General features: G+C 34.1%; 2 protein-coding genes and 4 long non-coding RNA genes across 10 annotated transcripts; 3 read left to right on the top strand and 3 right to left on the bottom strand.

The window, feature by feature from the left end:
• Positions 1 to 1,251: 1,251 nt before the first annotated feature.
• On the top strand, positions 1,252 to 5,111 carry LOC135122508 (uncharacterized). Of its 2 annotated transcripts, XR_010279395.1 has the most exons (3): positions 1,252 to 1,998; positions 2,059 to 2,171; positions 2,231 to 5,111. It is a non-coding gene; the product is annotated as an uncharacterized LOC135122508 (long non-coding RNA). The 2 variants fall into 2 exon arrangements; XR_010279394.1 differs by having other exon boundaries at positions 1,252 to 2,171.
• A 552-nt stretch (positions 5,112 to 5,663) lies between these two features.
• LOC135122509 (uncharacterized) lies at positions 5,664 to 10,441 on the top strand. Of its 3 annotated transcripts, none has more exons than XR_010279398.1 (4): positions 5,664 to 6,625; positions 6,696 to 6,826; positions 6,881 to 7,371; positions 10,003 to 10,441. It is a non-coding gene; the product is annotated as an uncharacterized LOC135122509 (long non-coding RNA). The 3 variants fall into 3 exon arrangements; XR_010279397.1 differs by having other exon boundaries at positions 6,276 to 6,625; positions 6,881 to 9,790; XR_010279396.1 differs by having other exon boundaries at positions 6,276 to 6,625; positions 6,881 to 10,441.
• A 1,231-nt stretch (positions 10,442 to 11,672) lies between these two features.
• Positions 11,673 to 12,800, bottom strand: LOC135146448 (uncharacterized). The gene is made up of 2 exons (XR_010283822.1): positions 12,232 to 12,800; positions 11,673 to 12,159 (listed from the first exon to the last, which is right to left on the bottom strand). It is a non-coding gene; the product is annotated as an uncharacterized LOC135146448 (long non-coding RNA).
• Positions 12,801 to 12,825: 25 nt separating this feature from the next.
• Positions 12,826 to 14,143, top strand: LOC135146439 (uncharacterized). Its single transcript, XR_010283821.1, has 4 exons — positions 12,826 to 13,206; positions 13,265 to 13,356; positions 13,436 to 13,584; positions 13,635 to 14,143. It is a non-coding gene; the product is annotated as an uncharacterized LOC135146439 (long non-coding RNA).
• A 1,649-nt stretch (positions 14,144 to 15,792) lies between these two features.
• LOC135122507 (elongation factor 1-alpha-like) lies at positions 15,793 to 21,833 on the bottom strand. 2 transcript variants are annotated; one of them, XM_064046732.1, is made up of 3 exons: positions 21,740 to 21,833; positions 19,572 to 20,346; positions 15,793 to 16,765 (listed from the first exon to the last, which is right to left on the bottom strand). In XM_064046732.1, the coding sequence occupies exons 2-3, from the start codon at positions 20,322 to 20,324 to the stop codon at positions 16,133 to 16,135; spliced, it is 1,386 nt and encodes a 461-aa protein (XP_063902802.1). In that variant the 5' UTR covers positions 20,325 to 20,346; positions 21,740 to 21,833; the 3' UTR covers positions 15,793 to 16,132. The 2 variants fall into 2 exon arrangements, with proteins under 2 accessions (XP_063902802.1, XP_063902803.1); XM_064046733.1 differs by lacking the exon at positions 21,740 to 21,833 and adding an exon at positions 21,342 to 21,473.
• Positions 21,834 to 22,095: 262 nt separating this feature from the next.
• Positions 22,096 to 26,837, bottom strand: LOC135122506 (GRIP and coiled-coil domain-containing protein 2-like). Its single transcript, XM_064046731.1, has 4 exons — positions 23,380 to 26,837; positions 23,149 to 23,329; positions 22,644 to 23,099; positions 22,096 to 22,337 (listed from the first exon to the last, which is right to left on the bottom strand). Exons 1-4 carry the CDS (start codon positions 26,721 to 26,723, stop codon positions 22,161 to 22,163), a joined length of 4,158 nt encoding a protein of 1,385 aa, XP_063902801.1. The 5' UTR covers positions 26,724 to 26,837; the 3' UTR covers positions 22,096 to 22,160.
• Positions 26,838 to 26,948: the final 111 nt, after the last annotated feature.

Genomic DNA, 26,948 nt, shown 5'->3' with positions numbered 1-26,948 from the left:
AATCCTATCTAAAATGTACAAAATATGGTGAGTCTCTTCTTGTGGTTTATCATTCCATTCAAATTTTTTCGATTTGCATATACAGGGTGACTCAAAAAAATTAATGAAGGCGTGAATTTATTTTATCGATTTAATCAGGAATTACAAAACCGAATGCTTTGAAATCTTGGGAATATTTTAAGGTTATTATAAGCATGGTAAACTTTTGTTCAAAATGTATTTGTTCATCCCTCCTAAAAAAATTGATGACGTCACCCTTAAATTTTGCTGAATAAATCCTATCTAAAATGCAAAAAATATGATGAGTTTGTACTTGTGATTTATCATTCCATTCATATTTTTTAGATTTTCTTAAGAGGTGGTTCAAAAAAATTAATGAAGTCAATTTATTTTATTGATTAAATTTAAGGCAACACTTATTATTAGTATTACACCCCAACCAACCCAATTTGGTAGACACAAAATTTGTTAAAGGAAAAACTCGGTTGAAACATAAGGGTAGCACGCTTATTTACATCGACTTTAACATCACAGACCTGCATTTGTTTTATGCGCTCACTTGGTTCCGCGAATGTGAAATAGACATGTTTATAATCAACCAATTGTGAATTTCACCGTCAAGAATTAAAATAAAACCCAATGTTTTATATAATAAGCGGAAGTCGAAGCAATAAAACCGATGGTCGTTTTGTTTACAGTTTCTCTGTTTGACTCTCACGTATGCTGTTACGCTTGTCATCTTAAATTAAGAATGTTTATACATAAACGATTTTCAGTTGCCTTTCATATTACTAGACAGCGGATTTTTGTCGGGCTACGTCACGATTATAGGTGGGGACGCACTGGATCGCCGGGACTCAGTAGCGGGTGACAGATAATCACTGAATTTAATCAGTACCAATTCCATAAATATAATTAACGATTTATTAATCAAACGGCTAAGTAAATGAGAACGGGAATTAACAGCAGAGTGCAACGAAACAGCGTTATTCTAATCTCAAATAAACGAAGTGCAGTCCGCAACCGCAATGAATTCGCATCCCGTACGAGCCGTACCGAGTTTGGCCTTGCCTAGCCCGACAGAAATCCGCTCTCTAGATATTACACACCGGCGCCGTATACGTGAGTAAATTGTTTCGTTATTTTATTGATTATAAGAAATCAATATTCAAAACGACCCAATTCATTTTCCCGAAAATTTGGGAATACAATAATTTTATTCTTAGTATTACACTACATCTATCCCAACTGATATACGTGTCCTTGCAAAAATGTTGATGACGTCATCACATTTTTTTTTTAAATTCCCACTACAAAAATGTAATGAGAAAAAAAACACAATAGGCATGCAGTCGTCAAGTTTCCGACAGCGAGAGAAGTACTGTCTAAACTCTTTAGACCAATTTTTTGTCTATATTCTCCAAGATTCGATTTAGATACACGTGGGAATTGATTGCTATATTCCATATCCCTACGTGCATACAGATTTTTGAGAAGTTATGGGTGTTTAAATCTCCCATGTGCAAGTACCATACAAAGACTATGCGTTAACTACTGATCCTCGAATGGAACAAAATGAAACTGTTTTTTGAAATACGTGGACCCTACATGATGGCGTCACAAGACTAGGTCAAAGGAAAATAGTGTTATTCTAAAATGGGAAAAAATTGAAATTGACTGTTTAGTGTTTACATCGAAAGACATGCACGCTGTACGCAAAGGATATCTTGTGCACGTTTATTTTAATAACTATATCTTATAGTTTGTGCACTTTGCGAGATATAGGTTTGGTGTACAATGGTGTTTGTACGGAATCGTTGTCTGTTCTTGTGCTTCCAACGTTACTTAGTACTGGCGGCAATAATTTGGAAAGAATTATTTGGGAAATTGTTCTTTTGTGATCTTGATTTCCACATGTGAAGAAGTTTGAGGCACTTAGATGGTCCAGCAGGAGTTCATACAAAATTTTTGAGGGATTACACGACATCGGCAAGTATTGTATGATGTCCACAACTAATTCGTATATATGTGATATTAAGCATGCAAATTCTGTTGTAGGGTACTTTAAACCTCCTCGATCTTGATTTTGAATTAGTCCAAGTAAAGGATTGGTAGTGTCTGACGTTGACAACGGGCCCAAACAAGTTGCACAAGAAACCCTCTCCTGAATTGTAAGTACTATATAACCAGCAATAAACGCCTGTGAGGCAGATTTTATGTTTTGTTTCAGATTATACCGAACGGTTTTTATCAACTGTATCTTATTTATAACATGTTCTGGAAACTGAATATTATTTATGTCTTTTTGAACTTGTTCCTTTGCAATTTTAGATTGCTCAACACTGCTGACGTATGTATAGTCTGCTGAAACATTGGCATGCAATGACGTCTTTATTATGCCCGACTGCAAAATTCTTTTTATAGCATGATGTGCGGCTCTGGCATCAGTTGCATCTTGAGAACCTCCTCGCATTCGGATCTGACTGAATGTGGACTCAATAGCATCAGAACTAAATGCTCTTGTGAGCACAAAATAAAAATGTACATCACGCAGCAAATATTGTATGCATTCGGCGGTACTTTTGCACGTGAACTTTAAAGCATGTGCCGTTTCTTTGGTCAGTCCAGGAACATGATTTTCAGCAGAGTTTCGTTGAATGGAATCAACGTACTGTGGAAAAGTGTACCTCATCCACGATAATCTTTCATCATCGACGCTAATGTAGGGTGCACAGTCTTCATTTCGCTGTCGGACATATTGGATTCGGTCACTAACATCGTGAATTTGGAAAAATTTATACATCATCTCCATGTATTCCACAGTTGCTACAGAAGTTGTGAAGTTGTAATTCCAAACACCGTCTTGTACCGCTAAATATTTGATTGCTGCAGTAACAGGCGGTGAAAAAAGTTCCACAGCTCTTCTAACGTTCATCTTTTCAAAATTACTGGGATAAAGATGTTTCCGGGTTAAGAATCTCACCGGCTTTATAACCATATCTTTTTGGATGTTGTAGAGGCTGACTAGTAACTGTGATGTAATTATTCCTTGATCCGAAGACATATCACGATCCAAAAAGATGTTACGTGCGTTTTTTGCAACGTGGCAATAATCGAAGCTTAGAAATAAGGGGATCTTGGGTTCTATGGGATGGTCTATTTGTGTTGTTAGATTTCCATTTCCAAGCATCGTGAAGAGAGCCACGTTTGATTTATGATTGTCTGCGACAAGGCGAATAGTAACAAAACCACACTCATGCAGCAGTTGTAGGACTTGGAGTGTGAGTTCGTACATATCGCGATGTGTTATTTGTTTATGAAAGTAGTACGCTACTGGTATTGTGTATTTTATAGATAATCCCCGCAGTACAAAACACAACATCTTATTTGCTATCGCTCCTTTAGTAATTGAAGTTTCTTCGTTGATGGTCTCTATCCCATAAAACTTGTCTTCTGCTTTGTTATAATTTAATTTAGGCTTAATTGCCATGTCATCTATTAAAATACTGCACACTTTAGCAGTGGGTGATAAAACCTGAGCTTCCGCTAAAAGTCGATTTCTAATTATGTGTGGCATATCTTCCCCGCTTCTGCCGGCGTATCGTTGCAGAGTTGCACGTGATGGAAGTTTTATAAATGAGCTTGGATAATCATACCCTTTAGGGCTGGAAAAGCGCCACATAAGGCAGAAACGTACTGTCAGCTCAGACCACTGTGGACGTTTCTTAGAATAATTTGATACTTGATCCAACAAGAAGACTGCATATTGGTTGTTTTCATGAGCATCTGACCTAATTTTCTCTATGATTTTATTTTCTGGGCTGCACTGGTACTTATCAATGACTGCTTGCATTTGTTGTAGCTTTTGGTTTTTTTTGTCATTCTGGCGTATCAGACGTTTGATTTTCAAATTTAACATTTTAATTTCTTTCTTGTACTGTTGTATTTCGTTTTCTGTAATGATTTCGGTCTGGCACTCATTATCCCTTGTCTGAGAAAGCGTTTATAGATAAACATGTGAAAAACCGTAAGAATTCCATTACCTGAAAGACTGGCAGATTTTCAAATGAAGGATTTGAGGAACGTCGAGGATTTGATAATGTGGTAATTTCATTCTGGGGACACGAATTAGAGAATTTGGCAAGGGAGTATTATAAGTAGGTAGGACTTACAGGATAAGGATTTTGATTAATTACGATGTCATTGTTAACAAGATCAGTGGCGCCAGAGGACGAATTAGTCTAGAATGGAGATTTTTGGATATAAAATTGTAGGTTTGGCAAAATTTGTACACGGAAACTACCATAAATAACGTGGGAATAGCATCACGTTTCAGCAATTTTCTTCCTGATTCAGATGCTTTAAAACATGATGTCAGGAAATGTAAACTGCAAACAACCGTTTTGTCCGATAATCTTGGACACTCATCTACAATTTTTCGTATTCAGAAGTGTTTTTTTTTAAATAAAATATGTCAAAATTTATGCAAACAAAAATAGGTACTTAATAAAAATATTTATTGAAGATTTACCGGTATTAGGATATATTTTTCCCAACCATACTTGTCTTAGCTTAAAATTAGAGGGAAACTCATGAAAGGATCTTGAAGGATCTGTGGAGAAACACGACGGAACACAACAAAACGTATAAGGCATTTTAAAATGCGAAACACAACACAAAGCACTAAAACAAACGTAAACAAAAACAAAACGAAACGGCGATTGTAAATCTCGGATCTATTTAGGCCACAAATAAACTAAAGCAGATTAGACACAAGAGACACGTTGAGGAATGACAAATATTCCCGTCACAATTTTTGAAAATTATCTAGTAGTAGGCAGGTGTCTTTTTTGGCGTTTAACGGGTAAGTGGCTCTACGCGGAGAACACGAGAACTAGACGATTGAGCAGGCCGTAGTTAATAGAGAAGGTCGTGTCTACAGTCACAGTAGATCAGTAACGAAACTTCAGCAATATTTGCGGAACGGGTGTGACCTTGGGAGCCCGTTCCCGGGAAACACGAAGATTCAAATATTTCGTAGCATTCGTATGTGATTCATATAATACTAATAATTGTACACAAAAATAAAAATGGGTGGCATGTACTAGTGACATTGGCCATTTTTTTCTTTCTTATAAATTATTAATATATTCAAGCAAAACATTTTGATTCAATTTTGACGTTTTAAACTGCGTTTATTAAATCCTTAACAAGTCTGACAAATAAGTTGTCACCCACAAGTGAATTGCAAAATTTTTATTTCACTCTTAATATTTTTAAATCACTCACAAAAAAATAAAAAACAACTTCAGGAACATAAACATTTTGCTTATTATTTTTAATAGTTTTCACAGAATACAATTTGTTAACAATTTTCACTAAAAGGTTGCTGCAACTAAATTAGTATTGTTTGAGATATTTGTTTGGCTCTGTGAGACGTCAATTTGGGAATTGTATAAATCCCACACCAATACAATTCCAAAGTGTGTTTCGGAAACTATTTACTACAGATTATTTCGATACGAGTGCAAGAACCAACTGTGAAACACTGTTTTATTTGAAATGAAAAATTTGCTAAGGTGTTCTTTTAAACAAACTTCCACAACACATCTCCCCTGTATTCCGGCCTCTTCAACAATCATTAAGTGATGTGAGTTACCGGAAACTCACCTTGAAAGAACACAACTGTTTATGGTATGTTTGTGGATACTCATTAATACGAAAATTCTTACACCACCACTTCTGCGAAGTTTGTTGTGAACTTTGCACATTCTTACGAAGTGGTACATCCTGTTTTAATTGTGTGACATTTTAAAGTCTTCAATGAAGATGTGATTTTTGGCGATTTAATGATACCACCTAAACATGTTGCAGTTTATACTCCGATGGGTAATACATTTTGTGAGTTTTTCCCAATTTATGCACCATAGTCGTTAACTGGTTTGCGGCTAAAAAACGAACCATACAAAAATACCATTCCACCACCCCTGCAAAGACTTTCCTCTTGATTACCTCGTTTCAGTTTTTATTAGTTAGAATTTTTTACACACTAAAATTTAAAAATAAATCTTCGACCGCTCAAACACGCACACATCGAAAATTAAACTATTTCGTTTAACCTGCAGTTTGTTGACCTCTTTAGCCTGGAATTTTCTAGTATTTTTTACATGTATCGTAAGTATCTATTACTTTGTTAAAATAAATTTTACGTTTGTTTTTAACCCCATAACCCAACATCCCGTATGATTCCGTAATTAATATGACATTTCTTGTTGACAAAACCAGACAAAACGTTCACCGAAAACCTTAAAATGAAAAAGAAACTATGTTCTTCAAGGTCGGAGCACCTTTAGTGACGCTAGTGACCTCTTTATGTCGTTCCGTAAGCTCCCCATGTATTTCTTATGGAGTCAGCTGAGACTTTCATAGCCCTGCTACAGTTTTAATTTTTTTTTCCATATTATTGTTTACCCAATTTGACAACTAATTTTTGTGTGTGTAAACTAAGGATAGTATTAGTGTATAAATTTTATTTGAAGCAACTTTTTTTATTTGTACATTTGCAATGTGCATTTGAACTTTGTGCACTATAGTGGACATTGTGACTGTGCTTCTACAAATAAAGGTAAAAACATAACCCAACTTTTATTAAAATTTATTAATTACAACGTTATTTTTTGCTTAAAAATATTTAGAATGGCTGGTAAAAAAGCACTAAGTCATGCAGAACTTGTAGAGTTGATTGAAGGTGACTTGTCGGACCTTGAATGCCTAAGTGATGACCAGTCAGATGGTTGGGAAAGTGAGGGCCCTGAACCCCCAGATGGTATATGAACTTTGTTTTTTTTATCAAAAATCTTTCTCATAACTTAAATATTAGATGTAGAAAATTTGGTTGTTTTTCAATCATCAGGAAGCTCGGAAGAAGACAATAATGAAACTCCTTTTTTTGAACATCGAACAGTACAGCCTCAACCTACCATTTTACAAGAATTATCGAAAAAACAAAGAATAGCAAACTTTATGCAAACACATGATTTAACATCAAAGAAAGAAAAAAAAAAAAGAAATTTTAGATCTAATCCATTTTAGAGCATATGTCGCTGAAAGTTTGATATATGCAAACAAAACGCCAAAAAAACGAGGAAGACCCTCTTTATCTCAAAGCATGTCTCCGACATCGTCACCAAGACCTTCGTCAAGTCTATCTTCAAGAGATTCACTTCAACATACGTTACCTCCAAAAAAAATTGTAAAAAAAGAACACGTACCCGTGATTGAAGTACGCCAGGATAATATTGGCCATTTGCCAGATATGGATCAAAAGAGTTTTGCTTCTCGGTGTAAATATCCTAATTGCAAACGGAAAACGTATGTATTTTGTGTTAAATGTACGGTACATTTATGTATACAAAAAAATCAGAATTGTTTTAAATTGTATCATGAAAAGTAATGTTTGAGTTTAAATAAAACACCAATGTTTGACTGATGTGTTACTACAATTGAGTCACAATGTCCACTACAGTGGACATGATTTTTTTCAAAAAGTATGACAAAAAGTCACTTGATATTTACATGAAAAATCTTTAAAAAAATAATACATCGTCTGTGCAAAAAAAAAAAATTTTATATCAACTAATAAAAATGCATGACTGAAAGGGTTAAACTGCAGAGCATGAAAATTTACGTTCACTTTAAATTATACAACAAAGAAAATTACTGAGGCTAAAATTATGCGATAGAGAAAATTGTATGAGGTGAAAAATTGCACAACTAATAAAATTACATGAGTTTAATATTTTATGTCCATTCGAGTCATTGGTTAATTTTTAAAAGTGAGGTTATTCAGCTACATTGTGGGCCATCGTTTTACATTCCCCCAAACAAACACAAACAAAGATCATAGCAGGCAATCTGGAGGTTTAAAATGGCATCAGACGAATGCGTCGTTCCAAAAAATATGCGTCAAAATATGTCTCCCAGAAATGTGATCAATCCTGTGGCGCTGTGCAAATAATGGTCTAAATTGTAGGAATAAAATGCACGTCCCACATGACCCACAATGTTGTTAATTTATTCAACAAGATTTTTACAATTCAAACCTGTGCATGGTCTAAATCTACTCTTTCAACATCGACGCTGCCAGAATAAAGAATTTACCTGATGTTAAATTATGCCACACTTTACCAACGATTCAAACAAAGAGGTTACATTATGTTAAATTGTGCCACACTTTATCAACGATTCAAACAAATAATTTATATTATGTTAAATTATGCCTTGATCCAAGTGATTGGTTCTTAAAACAATTAGCTTTCAGAGTTTTTATTGTAGACTGTCCTCAGCTTGTCCACAATAAAACACATGATAAATAAACAATACAAAAAGGAAAGCTCCTCGGTGGTGTAATTATACACGTTGCGATGATGATATGACGATAATAACTGCCTAAGGGAGAAATTTTTAATCCCCCCATACCTCAGTTCACGATATTATCATTCTACCGTACTTTCACCGTACTTTTAATTTTGAAGTGTTATAATGTAACACTTCAAAACTTAAGTATAAGCATCCAGAAACCTTATTCATAATTAGACAAACAAAATCACAAAATCGAATGAGTCCTGACTAAGTGAATGTCATGAAAACTCCTGCAAGTGCTTATCTAAACAAATTCCTGATTGTTAAATTGTGTTAGAACTTGAATTTACAAACAATAAAACAAATTTATACACGTGTTGGCGTCGGTCGAAAATTCACTTATGTCCGAATGAAAAAACCGCAAGAATTAGCTACGCGTGTTGGGGAAACTGTGGCGTCGTCGTCGTTACGATTAAGTTTCGTTAAACCCTTTTTTATTAACAACCAAACCAACTAAACTCAACCTAGCTAACTCACCACGTGGTTACACTCACAACAAACACACCAAGAGTGACCCTCCCCCCTCCCTCCCAAGCCGCCATCTTCTACCAACAGTGATGCCAACTCTCGCACTAAATTTCCAAGCAGAACTACTCATTACCCAAAAAGCGCTAACGTGCATATGGTTGCCTACGTTTAACGATTTTTTTATTGATTTTTATTTTTAAATTCAAATTATTCAAATGCGATTTCGCGCCGCTGTTAATTTTTTTCAGAGCGAAATTTTTATTTCAAATTCGTTCACCACAGTGTGTTTACGACTTTAACTCCATAAGCACAGTACCATAAGCATTCTACAAAGGATCCCTCATAAAATTCAATAAACACAAGCAATGGCACGATAGACAGGTAGACCACTTTCCGTATTGAAATAATTTTATTTGTTATTCTTACAACAGCAAAAGATCTTTCCAGGCAAGCGGATTTACTGTAACCCACTGTAACGAACTTGTAAAGATTACCGCAAGTGGATCCCCAGTAGCAAGCAATATTTTTCTAATATTTATACAAGATTGATATAATATTAAATGTTGACTAGATATTACAAATATTTATATAATATTCATTTTATATTTATAAATTTATATATGAATTTCAACATATATTACATATTTATGAAATGTCTTTTTATCAAGATACCTAACAACAAACATGAAAAAAAAAGTACCATATTGGGACAAGTTGTAGGTAATTAGCCAAATACACTGACGTCATCCGAGGTCATCAAGATGGCAGCGTTTGACAACCACAGATCACACAAGTGTGTGGTCTGTGTTGACAACTAGCCGGTTTTCTCATAAGAGTCAATGCTAATATTTTCGGAATTCATTTAAATTTGAGAGTGTGTCAACTGTGTTTTTATAGTTTGGTAAGTTTGTTACAGTTTCTAGAGTGTGTAGATATCTGTAAAACGCACCATAACGTTTGAATATCCTTAAAAAATAATGTTTTCCAATGTGATGTACAGGTTAACTTCGCTGCATCTTATATTATTTGTTTTGCAAATTAATTCTGTGTTAATGTACATCAATGTTTTTTAAATACACTAGCATCTTAATATTATAATGTTTTGTATTTTAGGAGAAAATGCCTAAATTTTGTGCTGTTGTGGGTTGCGCGAATCGAAGCACCAGAAATACGGACAAATTTTATTTTCCTTTCCCAGCAATTAGCAACAATACAGGTAAATATGTACAGGATGGGGAAAAAAGGCGGAAGCTTTGGTTAAAAGCCTTGAAACGAGTGGATTTAACGAAGCCAAAGTAAAGTATTCCTATATTTGTTCGGATTATTTTATTTTAGGTACAGTAACTACCTATTAGGTTTACAGTTTCTAATAAATTACTACATTGATGCTCTTTTAGGTAAACCTGCAGATTTGTCGGATGTGGACCAGCCTGATTATGTTCCATCACAAAATTTAGGATATCAAAATAAATTCACTCATAATACTTGTAATGTTGAAAGACACAGTCGTTTAAAAAAGAGAAAACTGAATAAATGCCTCTAGACTTTTGAATGCACGAATTTCATTGTAGGTTATTTTACTTATTCCAAAAATAAAAAAGTTTAGAATGGTATTCATTGTTATGGTAGGGACATCGTGTAAACACAAATTAAAATCACTTGCACTCATTATATAAGGATCTACGCCGTTTAAATTATCCATACTTTAAAAACAAATCACACATCTTCACTTAAACCCGTCACATTAACCTCAAACGAAAATATTAATTTCCGATTTACCGCTTAAAACACACGGATGTATTTTGGGTGACGAGGAATTCAGACCAAAACAGCGTTCTGTATTTTTATTGTTATTATGTATTTCTAAACTCAAATCGCCAAAAAAAGCACCCTGATACACAGAAAAGATATGAAAGAAGCTACTGACGTGTTTATTTTCTAGATAAATATCCACACTTTTAAATAAAATGCGAAAATGTTAACATTGTCGCTTACGAAGTTTCACGGCGCTTGTCAAACGCTGAGTTCCCGCCACAGCGTGACGTCACGTGTTATTGGCTAATTTATTTCACAGGGTTTTTATTGCAGTAATATTGAAAATTGATTTGAAAAAATACCAGCTGTTGTGAAATTGACACTATTCGAAATCTCGCTTTGCACACTATTAATTGCTCATTAAAAAGTAATATTTTTTTTATTTCTGCGAACAAAAAATAACAATTGACCAGTAAAGTGAATGACGCGCGAAATTTGAACTCAGTTCATAACACGAGACCCGTATTTCAGTTCCCCGTGTAATCTTTATGGGTGAAATCGAGGCGTCATTTTAACGCTTAAATTCTACCATTAAAGTAATTTTCTTATATATCCCACTACTTGTACCATGAAGACTGATATTTTTACTGTTGATCTTGACACCAAACATGAACGGAACCGGTGGTATTTAATAAATATTTAAATTCAACTTTTACCACTACATTTACCTCGAACGTATGTCGTACAGTGGTTCATACTGCCATTGAGTTCCCCCTCCACATAAATGGCTTTGATTTTCACATGCTACAGATACGGTTGTGAATTTAAAATAATACATAAAGGAGAGTTTTCAATCAATTGCCAAATTTTGATTTAAGAATCATCATCAATCCCAAGCTTTTTTCTTTTTACACATTTTTGCTAGAAAAGGAAAAACTTAGCATTCCTGATTAAACCTTTCATGTACAAGTAAAAATCACTTTCATTTTAGTACGAATTGGGTCTGAAACACCCATTTAAAAAAAATCACAATTTAAACAACAATTTATTTCAAAACAAAAAAAAAATATTCTACAATAAAAAATTGCACTTCCTAATGCAAAATCTGATTCACTTTTGGTGAAAAACTGGCCCACAAACTGTCGACTTGATGGTCCATTTAAATAGTCCTCAGACACTAATAGTTCTTCGACACTGTGAAGTAGATTTTCTTGAGATCTTTCTGGTTTAGAGCCCAATAGTCCAGTGCTTCGCTCCCATCAGTTTGTCGTAAGCTTTCGTGAAGTTGTACCTCAACATTGGCTGTTTTTAGGTTGACTTGGGGATTAAAAGAATTTTCAGAGATCATAGCTCTGACCTCAGCTGATTCACTTTTCTTCAGATGTACGTCCAAAGAACGCAAATTATTGGTCCAAAATAACTACATTATAACGTCCGTGTAGGGCAGGTGTAGTCATATGGTGACATACAAATGCACCTCTTGGGGTTTCACATGTTGCCTCTCTTAAGGAATATCTATGCATAATAAAACAAAATACCTCATAATTGTACTTGATACAGAACTTTAATCAATATACATTAACTTACCATAACCTTATACATGGTTATTTCTCATTCTAGCTCGAATAAACTCTTCAAGCACATTTAATTTAATTCAGTATACCAATTGACTTTCACTATATTATGTGACTGCAAAGAATTTTCTCCGTTCACAATGCATTTCCGATCGTCAACAAAAAAAAAATTGGTAATTGCCCCTATTGTTAACACATGTCTTTTTGTCATTATTAATAACAAATACAAAAAAACCAGTCCACAGACATATACAACCTAATGTGAATTAATATCACAGAAATAGTATCACCCAAAAATTGATTATGATTGTTTGTTGTTATTAAAGTACGAAATCAACTGTCATATTTTGGGGATTTTCACGATCTAAACGTCACTAGTAGCGCAAAATATTCGCGTTCTTTTTCTTTCCCAAGGGTTTCTGGATTTTCTGTTTCACTCATGCGCAAGACGTTAGAAACGATGTACGTTACTTCGATGGATAGAGCTGTTTTTAATTTGCAATATTTCTTTAACAGAAGCTTTTTATATAGTTAAACCTTTAGTAACAGGAAGATAATTGTACAGTCTTTATCGCTTGTAGCATGAACTAGTTAAGATTTTTACCTATGCGGCGTATTTTGTCTGTAAAATCAAGCTCCCATAAGAAACCCATAGTAGAATTTTTGAATTATGAACTGCCGCGCATTCTAAATTCTAACCTTACTTTACTGGTCAATTTTATTCATCATTTTTATAAAACTTACTTAAATTTGTGTTTCACCTACAGATGCGCTTGCTCTGCTGGAACGCGTTTGCGCAGTGTGCAACATATATGGTTCAAAAAGTATTTTGTGTAAGTTCATGGTGTTTATCCTATTGTGAATTGTGATTGTCGGTACTGCGATAAATTCAGAATACTGTAGTAGATACCGTTTTGTCAAGAAAACAGTACTAAACCTACATAACCTCACTTCTACATGCAATGCAGAAAATGCAATTTCTCAACACGTAAGTATATTTAATAAGAGGTTTAATATTTCTGAATATAAGCATGTTATGAATGTAGAGACAAAATGATGAATGTCCGGGCGCAACCAAAAAAAAAAAAGAAGAAATCGAGTTAGAAATTGCGGGAGATACGCAGAAATTGGATGATTGGTAAGCATTTATTATTATTATTATTAACTCCTAGTATTTATAAACTAGTTTCAGACTGATAATAATGTTTATTTTCCAGGAAGAGAAGACGTAAAAAAAACATGTATGCAATTTTGAAGAAATTATTAATAATGAACCAAATTGCTTTCAAGTTTTCAGGGCAAGGAAAAAAATAAGCTCTCTTTTAGTGAAGTCACAATTAACAAGGCTACAGTATGTAAAGTTATTGTATGTGATTTCTTAAAAATTACGAACTTTGTAAGTTAATTTAATTGTAGGTACCACACGGAAACATCACAAAAACGCCACAACTACTGAAATTTAAAAAATGGTAGGACCTCATTAAGCGCAGACAAAGGCAAGAATGAATTCTCATCGAAAAAAACATGAGGTATGATTTTTTTATTTTAATTAATTATATCGCGTTTCAATGAATTGGTTATATAGCAAATAATTATTAAATACATATTTCTGTGTAACGATTGAAATGTAGCAGAACATTGTTATTTCCATTGACAATGTATTTTTATTTCATTATAAGTTGGCAGTGTATTTTTATGTTTAAAAAATTTATAATGTGTTTCACATCAGGTGATTTTTTAAATTTATGCTCTGGTTGCCCATGAAGCTTATGTCAGCAGTTTCAGTTTCACTGCTGACATAAGTGTCATGGGTAACTACTGCAGAAATTGAAAAAAATCACCTGGTACAAATTTTCAACGAATTGGTTCTAGGACAAATAATTTTTAAATGTAAAAATATTGCCGCAACGTTTCAAATACACTGTTATTTTCAGTGACAATGTATTTTTGTGCTTAATAAATTTTATATTGTATTCCATACAGGTTTTTTTATATCCATACCCCCTTTCATATGAAGAACATTTATTAAATGTTCTGAACTAAATAAGTATTAAACATTGAAAATAAATATATATTCAATATTTAAAACCAATATTGATTTTCTAAAAAAAAATCTGTCGTTACCCATATTATTTAAATGTCACAACTTCAATATTTATTCCATACATATAAAATGTTACTGGGGGAGTAACAATTAAGTAAGGCATAACCGCATTAAAATGATTTCAATGCGGTTTGTATCTACATAGTTATTGAATTTTTTGCAGGATCTGGTGTAAAATGCTCATGAAGTAAAGTTGTAAACGCACCCTGTCGGAACAGGGTGTAGACGTCGCCTGAAGCGACTTGAATAGGTGCCATAAATAAGAGACAATTTACGAAATGTTTTCACTCGCAGTCAAATATAAAATGAATTTACTTTTAGAGTCATCTAATAGTCTGATAAACAGTGACGGGCAAAATAAAGTAACACTATAACTATAACATAAGTAGATTCTTCCAACAGGACAATGCTACTGCTCATACAACAAATCAGACTTTTTAAACGAATTTTACGATAAAATAGTTTGCATTTTTAAGTTTAAACTTTCATACTGTCAACTTGATATTTAATAGAGTAAATAATTAATTTAATCTAAGAAAAGCGGTTTTGCGTGCATGATCAACTTTGGTTCTTTTTTGATCTGACGGTATATTACAACTAAATGCGTAGAAGTTACTTCTTAGAAATATAATCAGTTTATAAAGCACATTCTCCATTTAGGCCTACATATATTTGCTTACAAACGAATTTGAAAAAGGTTTCTCGCAGTAAACAATTAAACAACGTGCTGTTGATACTCGTAATGCTGAAATCGACTGGACGAACGACATCAAATCCAATTCTGGGAAAGCAACAGACATGTTTTGGCCGGCAATAGTCCTCGAAGATATTACAATTAGGGGGTGCCATACTACCCAAAAATTTAAATAGGATACGTTGCACAAAACTCATAAATATCAGTTCACTCCTATACATGTCCGCTGATTCACAGCAGATCAAAACTGTGCAATATTAAGATTACGTAACAATATCATTTTGACTGCGGAGGCTTACTATCGATGGTTGACTGTTAACAGCTGATAGTTATTCACCAGGAAAACAGTTGTGCAATGATCAAATTCTTTAACAAATAATCACTAGTTAACCTTGACCGTGTAATAAACCGGCCGCAGACGTGTAACCGCACATCCGTGACTTCTACTGAACTTCCTTTTTGCATACTCTGTTGTGTGTGCCATACGAAAAAAACACGACTGCCCTTGAGCATTTTTTGATAGCCTAAACATTCGAAATATTCTGCAGTGAAAGTGTTCAATTCAGTAATAATATTTCATGTCAACAAATGAACACCTTTTTTTATTTGACTGTGGTTTCTTGACCTACGACACCTTCAAGAACTGACCATGAATTCCAGTTATTTCGCACGGCCCAGACATCTGAATCGTAACGAATGTCCTTCACATTCACATTTCAAGTAGGAAAAAACAGGTTTACTGAACTTACTATACTCCCAAATAAAAACGAGACGACTATTCTGAGCTTCTTTAATGGATATTTGTTACAGAAGCTGCTTACATATCAATTGCAAGTCTATCATCACCAAGTAATAACAAAAAAAAAAGAAAAAAACAATAAATAATATCAGAAACAAAACTTAATTCTATCAGAAATGCCCTTTCCTGCATAAATAAATATAAATTACAGTGGTTCAATTAAATAAAAACCTAAAATGAGACTGAAGGAAAGTGTTTTTCCTTCTGAATTCCTTCCGATGAAAATAATTCTGCTGTAGCCACCTAGAGAATAATAAATAATAGTTACTGATGAAGATTTTCTTGGGGCCCGAGGCAGAAGACTGAACTATGCCTAGTTATTTCTTCTTCTGTGCCTTCTCGGCAGCCTTCGTTACTTTACCAGCAGTATCTTTGAAGTTGACAGACTTTATAACGCCGACGGCAACCGTTTGCCTCATGTCACGCACAGCGAAACGTCCCAACGGTGGAAACTCTTGGAAAGATTCGACGCAGAGTGGCTTAGACGGTACCAGATTGACGATTGCAGCGTCTCCAGACTTGATAGATTTTGGATTTTCCTCGGTGGTTTTGCCGGTACGACGGTCGCATTTCTCCTTGATTTCGGCAAACTTGCAAGCAATATGAGCAGTGTGACAATCCAAAACTGGAGTGTAACCGTTGGCGATCTGACCGGGGTGGTTCAACACGATGACTTGAGCGGTAAAATCTGCAGCTCCTTTGGGAGGATTGTTCTTCGAATCTCCGGCAACATAACCGCGACGCAATTCCTTAACTGAGACGTTTTTGACGTTGAAACCGACGTTGTCGCCAGGCACGGCCTCTTGCAAGGCTTCGTGATGCATTTCTACGGACTTTACTTCAGTCGTCAAACCTACTGGCGCAAATGTCACCACCATGCCAGGCTTCAAAATACCGGTTTCAACTCTGCCTACGGGCACCGTGCCAATACCGCCAATTTTGTACACATCCTGCAACACAACAAATGTATGACTGTAATTTCTGCTAAACACAAGACTAAAAATTGTTGTAGTTGTAATGGTTTGGATATTTTTTTAATAATTGTAGTAGTGATGTACAGAAGACTGACTTGTATAAATTTCCTTTCAAGTGATAAAAAAAAATACTTGTCTTGCTTTATCAATCTCGTTATTATTCAGTTAATCACATACAAAACTATTCCATTTTCAACGCCAAAGACAGATTTTCGTCACCATTAACTAACTTCATAGTTAAATTGATTAGCAACAATTTTATTTATTTTGATTCTTGAAGAACGGAATGTAAAAAATGAGACTTGGTCATCTCTTGTGTTATGCTGATGTTACCCACTTTTTTTAATGTTGATTTATAAATGGAATAACTAAAAATGTATTGTTCATGTTTTTATACTGCGTCTCTGTCTAGAATATGTCAGTCTATAAATCAGCCTTTAGTTGTAAAAAAGTTACATCATTCAGTTAAAGTTAATGCATTCCCTACAATCTCACAATGAATATTTAGTGACCAAAGGAAATAAATTATCCTAAATGTGCCACACCATTGTCTATTATTAAATTTTGGAATTTGTATGAAGAAATATCCATTACATTAATTATATTTTTGGAACACATGAGAAAATAAGTGTGAAAAGAAGAAAAACATTTTAAGGTGTTTTAATTATAAAACCTAAAAAGAGGCCAATCAGAGCATGTCATAATATACGTGGCGAGTCATAAAGCGCGTAGTCATCGATATCTCATTAATTCTTAAGAGATAAATAAAATTTTAATATACAGCACTTAATAAAAATAAATAAATAAATACAACAATTAAACTTTACGATTTTAAAATATCGATATTTGGATTTTTTCAAATAGAACACCTGCATCTTACTCTACTTTTGTTCTTTTTCTTTCAATGTGTCAGTTGTCCTTAATAACCAACTTTAAATATAGATTAATATAGATAATGCTTAATACAAATAAAAATGCAGTAACAAAATACAGGTGTTGTACAGATTTTAAAAATAACCCTATTAGTTTTTTTTGTGAACAGTTCCACTGCTAAAAAATTTCAAGAAAATTGGAATAACTTGGTGACGTCGCATTGGAACTGTGAAAATAAACTATGGTCATAAAGCCTTTGAAGGTGTCAACTGGAATGTATAAAAATACATAGGATATTCCATTTGGAATAAATATTTTAAATATTATTTTGTTATATGGTCCCCAAAGAACTGCAATTTTAGTATGCCTTTTCTATTTCTAATAATTAATGAAATATAGAGCTAGGCGCGCTGTTTAGTGACTCACCACTATTTAAGTATATTTATAGAAGTCATTAATAAAAACATGATGCGTCACAATTTTGTTTTCATATCAATAAAACTGTGATAATGCTTTTTTAATAAGCCTATATTTTAAAGAAGTATACTCACGTGGGTATAGTAATGCCACTTATTAAAAGTTAGCAGCATGCTTTGGCAAACAGTACGTTTTTTAACAATTTTCCAATTTCAGGGCTAAGATAATTTTCTGGTGATTGTATGCGGAAAAATTATGAAATTGATAGTAGTATGTTTGGGTTGGTTTAATCAGAAATGAAGGCATCTAACATTCTCTAAATGTACCTGTATTTCAATTACGTTTTTTTTTAATGTCCGTTGTAAAATCAATACAGTAATACAGTTGGAGCAACCTGCGCAACAAAATTTTTGAGAAAATTCCAATGTGAAAAATTTTCTTCAAAATAACTGCTAAAAGAAAAGTCTCTAGTTTTGGTTGTTATGGGGTTGTCATATTTTCCGAATGTAAATTTCTATGACTTGTTTTTTCAAATTTTAATGAAATTTTTCATCAAGTATTTTCAAAATCAACATTTTATGGAAATTTCGAAACGCGGTTTTCACCTCTGTTTTCAGCTTATAAAACATTATAAATCGTAGGAAAAACACTGTTTACTTTTTAATCGAAAATGAGATACAGTAAAAGCAGGTTTTGTTGAAGCAGTGATGAGAACCGCGTTTCAAAATTTCCTTAATAATCGAGATATCGATTTTTAAAAATACGTGATAAAATTTCATCAAAATTTTTAAAAGATAACAATAAACAGTTTAAAATTTAAAAATGATCTAAAAACAAGTTATTTATTTAGATTACAACGAATCCAACACGATTAGTTTTGTTATCTCGAATTTGATTTAAATTTTTAAAGATTCTCCATAGTACATTTTACTTTCTACACGCATAAAATACTTTCAGCCTGTGTACATTGGTAATTTCACACTTTTGGGAATACCAATCAAAAAATTTTAAGATTTGTTAATTTGTTTTTAAAATGTTGATGTAAAAAATAAGTTCTTTTACAAAATTTATTCTCAAAATTTTTATCGAACGCATTTTCATTTTAGGAAATATTTCTTATACGTATATGATCATTTTAGTAGCTACTATAGATTGAACATAATTGAAAATCAAACACCTTTAAAATTAAAGCGTTATCAAAAAAGTAAACACGAAGTTTCTATTAGTTCTGCATTTTAAAAATAGATATTATGTAATTTGTTCTTATTAACATTTTAAAATAACATTCACCTTGTGAAATGGTAGTAACTTTTGATAAACCAAATTATTAATTTTAAAAGTTTGTAAATTAATTGAGAATGAAACTCGTAAAATCACCTACGTAATGTTTGCGCTTTGTCACAACTGAACGGAGTAAATTCCAGTTATAATTCGGGCCGGCGTGTCAGGATTTCGAAATGAATGCATATGAAAATAAATTTTTGGAACATACCTGAAGGGGAAGACGTAGAGGTTTCTCTGTTGGCCGCGATGGAGGCAAGATAGCATCCAAAGCTTCGATGAGCGTTTTTCCTTCCGCCTTTCCTTCTTTGCGTTCAACGCTCCACCCCTTGAACCACGGCATCTTATCAGAAGCTTCCAGCATGTTATCTCCATGCCAGCCCGAAATGGGTACGAAAGCAACAGCTGCAGGGTTGTAACCGATCTTCTTGATGTAAGACGAGACTTCCTTCTTGATTTCCTCGAAACGCGTCTCGGAATATGGCGGCTCGGTGGAGTCCATTTTGTTGACACCCACAATAAGCTGTTTCACACCCAGGGTAAAGGCCAAAAGGGCGTGTTCGCGGGTTTGGCCGTTTTTAGAAATGCCAGCCTCGAATTCACCTGTGCCTGCGGCGACTATAAGCACAGCACAATCGGCCTGTGAGGTGCCTGTGATCATGTTTTTAATGAAATCTCTGTGCCCTGGAGCGTCAATGATGGTTACGTAGTATTTCGCCGTTTCGAATTTCCACAGGGCAATGTCGATGGTGATACCGCGTTCACGTTCAGCTTTAAGTTTATCCAACACCCATGCATATTTGAACGAACCCTTGCCCATCTCCTGAGCCTCCTTCTCGAATTTCTCGATGGTACGCTTATCGATACCGCCGCATTTGTAGATCAAGTGACCGGTCGAAGTCGATTTGCCGGAATCGACGTGCCCGATGACGACGATGTTAATATGGATCTTTTCTTTACCCATGGTTGATTATAGTCGCGATTTCCTGGAAAAATGGGCAGGGTGAGACCTGGGCTTTGATGAATGAAATGTGATTTAATAACGATGGTTAAAATTTATAGTTTGCAAGTTTTTACCACTAGAAAATAGTGTACTTCCAACTCACAATATAATCCGGTACGAGTTAATTTATGATTCGATTTTTGTTTCGTGTAGTAACTGCAGGGTTGTTCAATAACCCTTGCACAAGAACGATCTGCGCCTAGAAACCGAATCACATACCAACCCGTCATGCAGACTAATTTAAGAGGGTGAATCAGAGAAGAAAGGCGACTGTAAGAAGTATTTAAATCTAGCGTCGCGGAGGGTGAAACAATAAATCTTGAAATTCTATTTTTACTTCTCGTCGAGAAATTCTAACGAGGTGATGTTATAAAATTCAGCGGCAGGAGGTATTTTTATTTTTCAATTAGAATTTTACAGCCTATCTTTGTTGGAATTTACTAGAAACGATCAAGTATCCAACAGATTATTCAAAAGTCGCAACTTCGACCGTGAGGCTCACCTCTTGTGTGAACGGTCCTTTAGAATGCAAAATAAAGGGAAATTAAAACCGTTAGCAACGAACTGGAAAATCAACGGTGCTAGGACGACCTTGACTCAATTCGCTAATAAGGAGAATAAAGCGTTACAAAATGTTTAAATAAAATTCGGTGGAAAGAAAAGTCTGTTATCGCGATAGAGAATGTATCTGGCGATTGCACCTGCACAACACCTTTGCTACCAAAGGTGTATTTAATATTTAAAAACCAATTTTCCGGCCGGCTCGAAGAAATGCGGCTTTGAACAATAGGGCGGCCATATTGTGATGCAATATACCCAAATCGATAGCAATATTATTTCATAAAGCCAAATCGGATAACTATTGATTTTGGTCTTGAGAGCAATACATTTCCTTCCATTCAGCGCTGTGCAAAATCGATATTGGGATAGGTCTGAAAATTTGCAACATTGCCATTCTACCGACACAACCTCACTTACCACAATTAAAGCCCGCAAATTACTGCTTAATTTTTATCGAATCACAAATATGCACTGTGCATACCGGTCTTTTGTATTGAAGTGAGAATGATTTTGTCCAACTGACAGAAATTTAGTTTTACACGAAACGAAGTAAATTCAACGAAAAACGTCAGTTTTCACTTGACACAAGCCTTCGAACTTGCAAGGTTTTCACAAACTGGACCATGAAAAGTGGGCGATGGAACAGTTGCCGGCTGGAAATTTTCGCGAAAATGTCGAATAATCAAAGAAAATACCTGTCAAAACAAATTTCTCACGTTTCGACGAGTTGTTTACGATTGTCTGAAGAAATGGATGAATATTTTAAAGACTAATAACTGTTAGTATATGAAAAAATGTAAGGAAGCACCACTTACCTCTGAAACTGCAGCAAGAGAACGAGAAAAACGACAGTGCTCTCCTAGCCGCGAGCAAGCGGAAATAGAAGGAGAATCCGAATGGTGGGGATGTGATATTGATTTATGGTCTGCAAAAAATGGGTCAAATTTAAGTTGTTCAGAATTTTGCACGTAATTGTATGCTCGAAACAATCTCGTCTGTCGTATTTATTGTTAAATTCAACAATGCATTTTTGCTGAAAAATTATCGCAAGGGCGAATAGGGGAAGTGACTAAAATTATTGAACCAATGAGAACGCGCAAAAAATTAGGCAAGGGATGTGACGTTACGGGGTTGAAATCGCCGCGGGAAATTCAATTCAAATTTACTAATAAAACGTCAATAAGAAATAATTTATTTTTTATAAACACTTTGATAATTATTTACACAACAAGTAAATTATGTAGGTTTAGACGGCGATGGCCACAAAGGAAGGTAATTGGTCCATCCTCTTATACCTGGATCCCCTCTTGCCACCATAGTAAGCTTTTGAGTTTCCTCAGGGCTCAACTTCAGTATTGTGTTTAACACCGGTACTAATCGGCTTCTTTCATCCCCACTGTGCAACGTTACAAACTGAAAAATTTAATAATGTAATATTATTATTTATGTTTGTTATCTGGTATTGATATTGTCACTTGTGGTTGTGCTATTCATTAAATTTGTTCAGAGGCCCACAAAAGATAAGATAAACGAAAGGATTCCTTGCCTTTAAAATATAATCTAGTAATGTCAAGGTCACTGATTGTGAATAAATTTAAATGGATTTCTATTAACATAATTAACTGTTTTATACAACCAAAAAATTTAACTGTAAACGAATCACAGTAATACTGAATTTTAACATAACACCTTATCTGATGTGACAATTGTGCAACTTACCTTAAAAACGACGTTTTTAAGATACTCCAAGTTTTCTGCATGTTTTTCTCTCTCCACTGACCTCTGTTGCCTTCTAATTTCCTCCTTCAAAAGCTTATTCATCTGTACATGTTTCGCTAAATCTTGTTCAGTGTCTGCTAATAGAGCAGTTAAGTGAATCACTTTCAATTCTTCTTCACTCAACTGTTTCTTAATGAAGGCCACTTCTTGGTCAGCGTCAGTTCCTAGTAATCTCTCTAGCGGAACCGGATGCATGCTATTTTTGTTAGTATTTTCGGTACTTTCAGAACCCTCCCCTTCTTCGCGATGCATCGTTGGAAGAGGTGGGAATGGTAAATCAGTAGGTGACGGAGCTTTCTCGATTTTACTTTGCAGCTCGATTATTTCTCTATTATGACGGACTTCTTGTTCTGATAACTGTTGTCGATAACACTGGGCTAATGTTTCAGCATGAACCTAAAAACTCCAATAAACAAAAAACAAATTGAAATTTTTTATTTTTTACTTTTAAACTCCTGACGGTTTCTCCGTGTTCGATGATCGTTTGCTGGTGTTTACTGGATAACTGTTCATACACCAACTTAAGATCTTCCATTTCACTGGCTATTTCTTCAAATTTATTAGAAAGTTCTGTTTTTTCTTGTAGAAAAGTAACGTTTTCTTTTCGTAACGTATCAATGGTATCTCTGTAAATTTTAATATTAAATCACACACTAAACAAACGTTAGAAACTTACCTGCACTCTTTTAGTTCAGAGGTGAGAGTTTCACACTTGACTTGTAACGCTGATAATTCTTCAGCAAGCTTTTCTTCTAAACCCACATTACGATTTTGATTTTGTCTTAGAACGCTTTGCGCTCGAACCTTGTAGGTGTCATAATCATTCTGTACAATTTTTAACTCCTCCTCTCTAAGTTTTAGAGTGTCTTGTACTTCTCTTAGTGTCTGTTGTAGACCCAGAACTTGGCTTCTCAAATGTTCCTTTTCATTCTTCAAACTACTTTGGTGTTTTTGATGTTCTGCTATCACCTTTGATAATTCAGTAGACAACTCCTCATTTTCGGAACGTACAGCTTCTATCAACTGAGTCACATCCTGAATTTTATTTTCCTTTTGTAATACAACTTCTTCTAATTCAACTACCTGTTTTTTTAAATTGACCATTTCTGCATGGGTTGCACTCACGTCATTCTTCATTTCTTCAGTACGTTCTTCAAGCAATTTATTTTGTTCTCTAATTGCATTTGACGTACTTTTCTGTGAGTCTAGTTGGCTTTTAAGTTTATTTATTTCTTCTTGTTTCTTATCTAATTTTTGCGATAATTCTTTCACACTCCTTTCATAATCTTGCATTTCCAAATTAAGGACGGAATTTTTCATGCGTTCGTTAATGGAATGTTCCAATGAACTTTTTGTTTGTAGATGACCATCACTTTCAGCTTTCAACGCTTGTTCTTTAGCTTCTAATTCAGTAGTGAGTTTTGCAATTTTAGCTTCAAATTCTTTTTTAAGAACTTTATTGGCTTCAAGTTCTTTTCTAAACGTTTGCACCTTTCCACTTATTTGTTTCTTCCAAGTTTCAGTGTTTGCTTTCTCTTGATTGAGTTCGTCAATTTCTTGTCTAAGTTTGGTGGTGATTTCTTCATATTCTACTAACTTTTGCTTGTCTTTAGAAATTTCGGCCGCTGTTGCATCTAAATTCGCGAGATACTCTTTATTTTGCTTTTTATTTGCTTCCAACTCATCCTGTAATGTATCACATTGTGCTTGTAATGTAGATATCGTTTTCATATTATTTGCGCACTTTTGTTGAACATCGTTTTTCTCATTCTGTTCCTTCAGTAGTTCATTAGATAAATCTCTAACTTTTCCTTTCAACTTGACTGCTAAACTCCTAAGTTTACCATATCTTTCTTCCCACGATCCTTCTAAATCTTTCAGTCTGTTTACTTCTTCTGACCTTGATATTGTTGATGTAGACATGGTTTCGCTTTCTGCATAACTGGAATCTAAATTTGCATTCAATCTTTCTTTCAGATTCTCTATTTCATTCTTCAATTCTGAAATTTCAAGATCTTTTTTAACAATTTTATCATCATCTGCTTCTATTGTTGTTGTGTTTTCTTTACACTTAAGTCGCTCAATTTCTTGCTCTAATTTCTTGATGGTTTCTTCTTTTTGCGAAATGTTATCAACATTTCTATTTGCCTGAGTTTCATAAATTTGCAGTTTCTTCATGACTTCATCACAATGTGCTTGAAACTTTGAAATTGTTTCACCTCTTTCTTTCAATGCTTGGTTCATTTCATTCATCTCTGTAAGCAGTTCAGAATTTTCTCTTTTTAATGATGTTATTGCTTCCTCTAGTTCACTTTTTGAAGAGACAGCTTCGTCAGTCTGAGAATCAGCTTCTTTCATATTGTTACTTTTTTCTTGCAATTTGCGATCTGCCTCCAATAACTCAGCATTTTCTTGCACCAGTTTAAGAATTTCTTCACTTGTTCTGTCTGCTATTTGTTTCTCAGTTTCCTTTGCATGTTCCAGTGCTTCTTGAAGGTCATAATTCTTTTGCTTTAATTCATCCAGTTCTCTTATATGCAAACCATTATCTTCCTCCAATTTTGATATTACTTTCCTGTACTCAATACATATTTTCTCATTCTCTTCAATTTGGTTTTGTATTTCAGTCATATCTTTCTTGCTTTGATCATCAAAAACCTTCAATTCTTCCTGGTGTTTCTGAACAAGCTTTGCCATGTTTTGATCAATATCATCTTTTTCACTAATCAATGCATCGATTTGTAGTTTGTACTCATTTTGTAAACCCTGTAGATTAGCAACTTCTTCAGCCAATTTTTTGTTTTCATTTTTAAAATATTCCAGTTCACAGAGTTCTTTACTTTTTTCATCATCAGTTTTATGTGCTTCTAACTGTTCTAAAAATTTGAGATTGCATTCTTTGAGGATCTTGTTCTCATTTGTGATGTTATTGATATGTTGCCACAACTTTTGAGATGCCACATCTAACTCTTGTTTCCATTCTTCCACTTGATTTGTATATGTCTTGAACAATGCAAGAATTTCATTTTTATTTTCTTTGATAGCTTTGATGTTTCCTGCAAACTTAACAATCTTGCCATGATATGATTTCAATTTTTCCTTCAATGTTTTGTTGGTTACTTCTAACTCCTTAAGTGAGTTTTCCATTACTGATTGACGGTTTTGTGTGTCTGTATTTTCTTGTGCGAGACTTTCATTACTCTCCATTAATTGTCTAATTTGGGTTTTCAGACTCTCATTTTCATTTTCAATTTGACTGTTCTGCATTTCCTTTATTTGTACTTGCAAGTCTTCTACTAATTTAATCTTGATCTGCAAGTCTTCACTCACAGTTAATATATTTTTGTCTTTCTCAGACAAATTCATTTTTAAACCATCCACTTTTTCTTTCAGTGTGTTATTTTCCGTTTGCAGTTTCTTTACTTCCTGTAAGCTTATATTCAGCATTTTCTGCAACTCAGCAGAATGACTGTTGACGGAACTTTCATTTAGTAGCTTTTGATTAGTATCTTCAAGTGTTTTGTTGCTTTTTTCCAATATAAGTAGTTGGTTTTGTTGCTCAAGTCCTAATTTTTTACATTCCTCCATCTGTTTTTCTAATAATTCTAAATGGGATAAAAGCTGTTCATTTTCATCTGTCAAACGTTTAACTTGTCTTTTGAAAGCCACATTTTCACTATCCAAGGTATTTGTTTTTTCTGCACACACATGTAGATCTCCCAAACAAGTTTGAAGTTTGTTGTTTAAAATACTGTTTTGCTTTTTCAAATCTTCGATTGTATTTACATAGGTCAATTTTTGTTGGGTTAACTTTTCAATGATTTCGTGGGTGACATTTCGGTCTTGCTCACCTTTCAATTTGTTTCTCAATTCGTTATTTTCTTCCTGGAGTGTATCTCTTGCTTGTTTGGCTTTTTGAGCCAGAATCAAAAGACGCTCACATCTTTTGATTAGGTCTTCCCTGGACAAACTTTCTAAAGCAACTTTTTTTCCACTTTCACTGGTTGAATTTACTTCCATTTTTATTATTCTTACTTAGATATAATATATTTCTATTACTACTTTACATTTTTATTTTACGTTCGTCGGTTTTTTTGACACATCAACACTATTTTGACGTTTTGTGATACAAGTGACAAGTGATAAAATGTCGACGTACCAACGAAATCACAGAAATGAAACTAACAAAAATTACTATATCTTTAGTGACATTTTACTTTGTTATTGTGTCACTACAGGATTTTG

Source organism: Zophobas morio, unplaced genomic scaffold, assembly GCF_036711695.1.
Source record: "Zophobas morio isolate AGI-343-1 ecotype UQ-CSIRO unplaced genomic scaffold, CSIRO_AGI_Zmor_V1 ptg000005l, whole genome shotgun sequence".
NCBI classification, from domain to species: domain Eukaryota; kingdom Metazoa; phylum Arthropoda; class Insecta; order Coleoptera; family Tenebrionidae; genus Zophobas; species Zophobas morio.
This window is presented reverse-complemented; position numbering and strand designations above follow the sequence as displayed.

Excerpts from the sequence above, each read along its gene's own strand:
- LOC135122506 (XM_064046731.1), bottom strand. The coding sequence starts at position 26,723 with ATGGAAGTAAATTCAACCAGTGAAAGTGGAAAAAAAGTTGCTTTAGAA. Across the intron at positions 23,330-23,379 it reads TCTGAACTAAAAGAGTGCAG|AGATACCATTGATACGTTAC; the intron begins GTAAGTTTCTAA and ends TAAAATTTACAG. Across the intron at positions 22,338-22,643 it reads TTAAAAACGTCGTTTTTAAG|TTTGTAACGTTGCACAGTGG; the intron begins GTAAGTTGCACA and ends TAAATTTTTCAG.
- LOC135122507 (XM_064046732.1), bottom strand. The coding sequence starts at position 20,324 with ATGGGTAAAGAAAAGATCCATATTAACATCGTCGTCATCGGGCACGTC. Across the intron at positions 16,766-19,571 it reads CTCTACGTCTTCCCCTTCAG|GATGTGTACAAAATTGGCGG; the intron begins GTATGTTCCAAA and ends GTTGTGTTGCAG.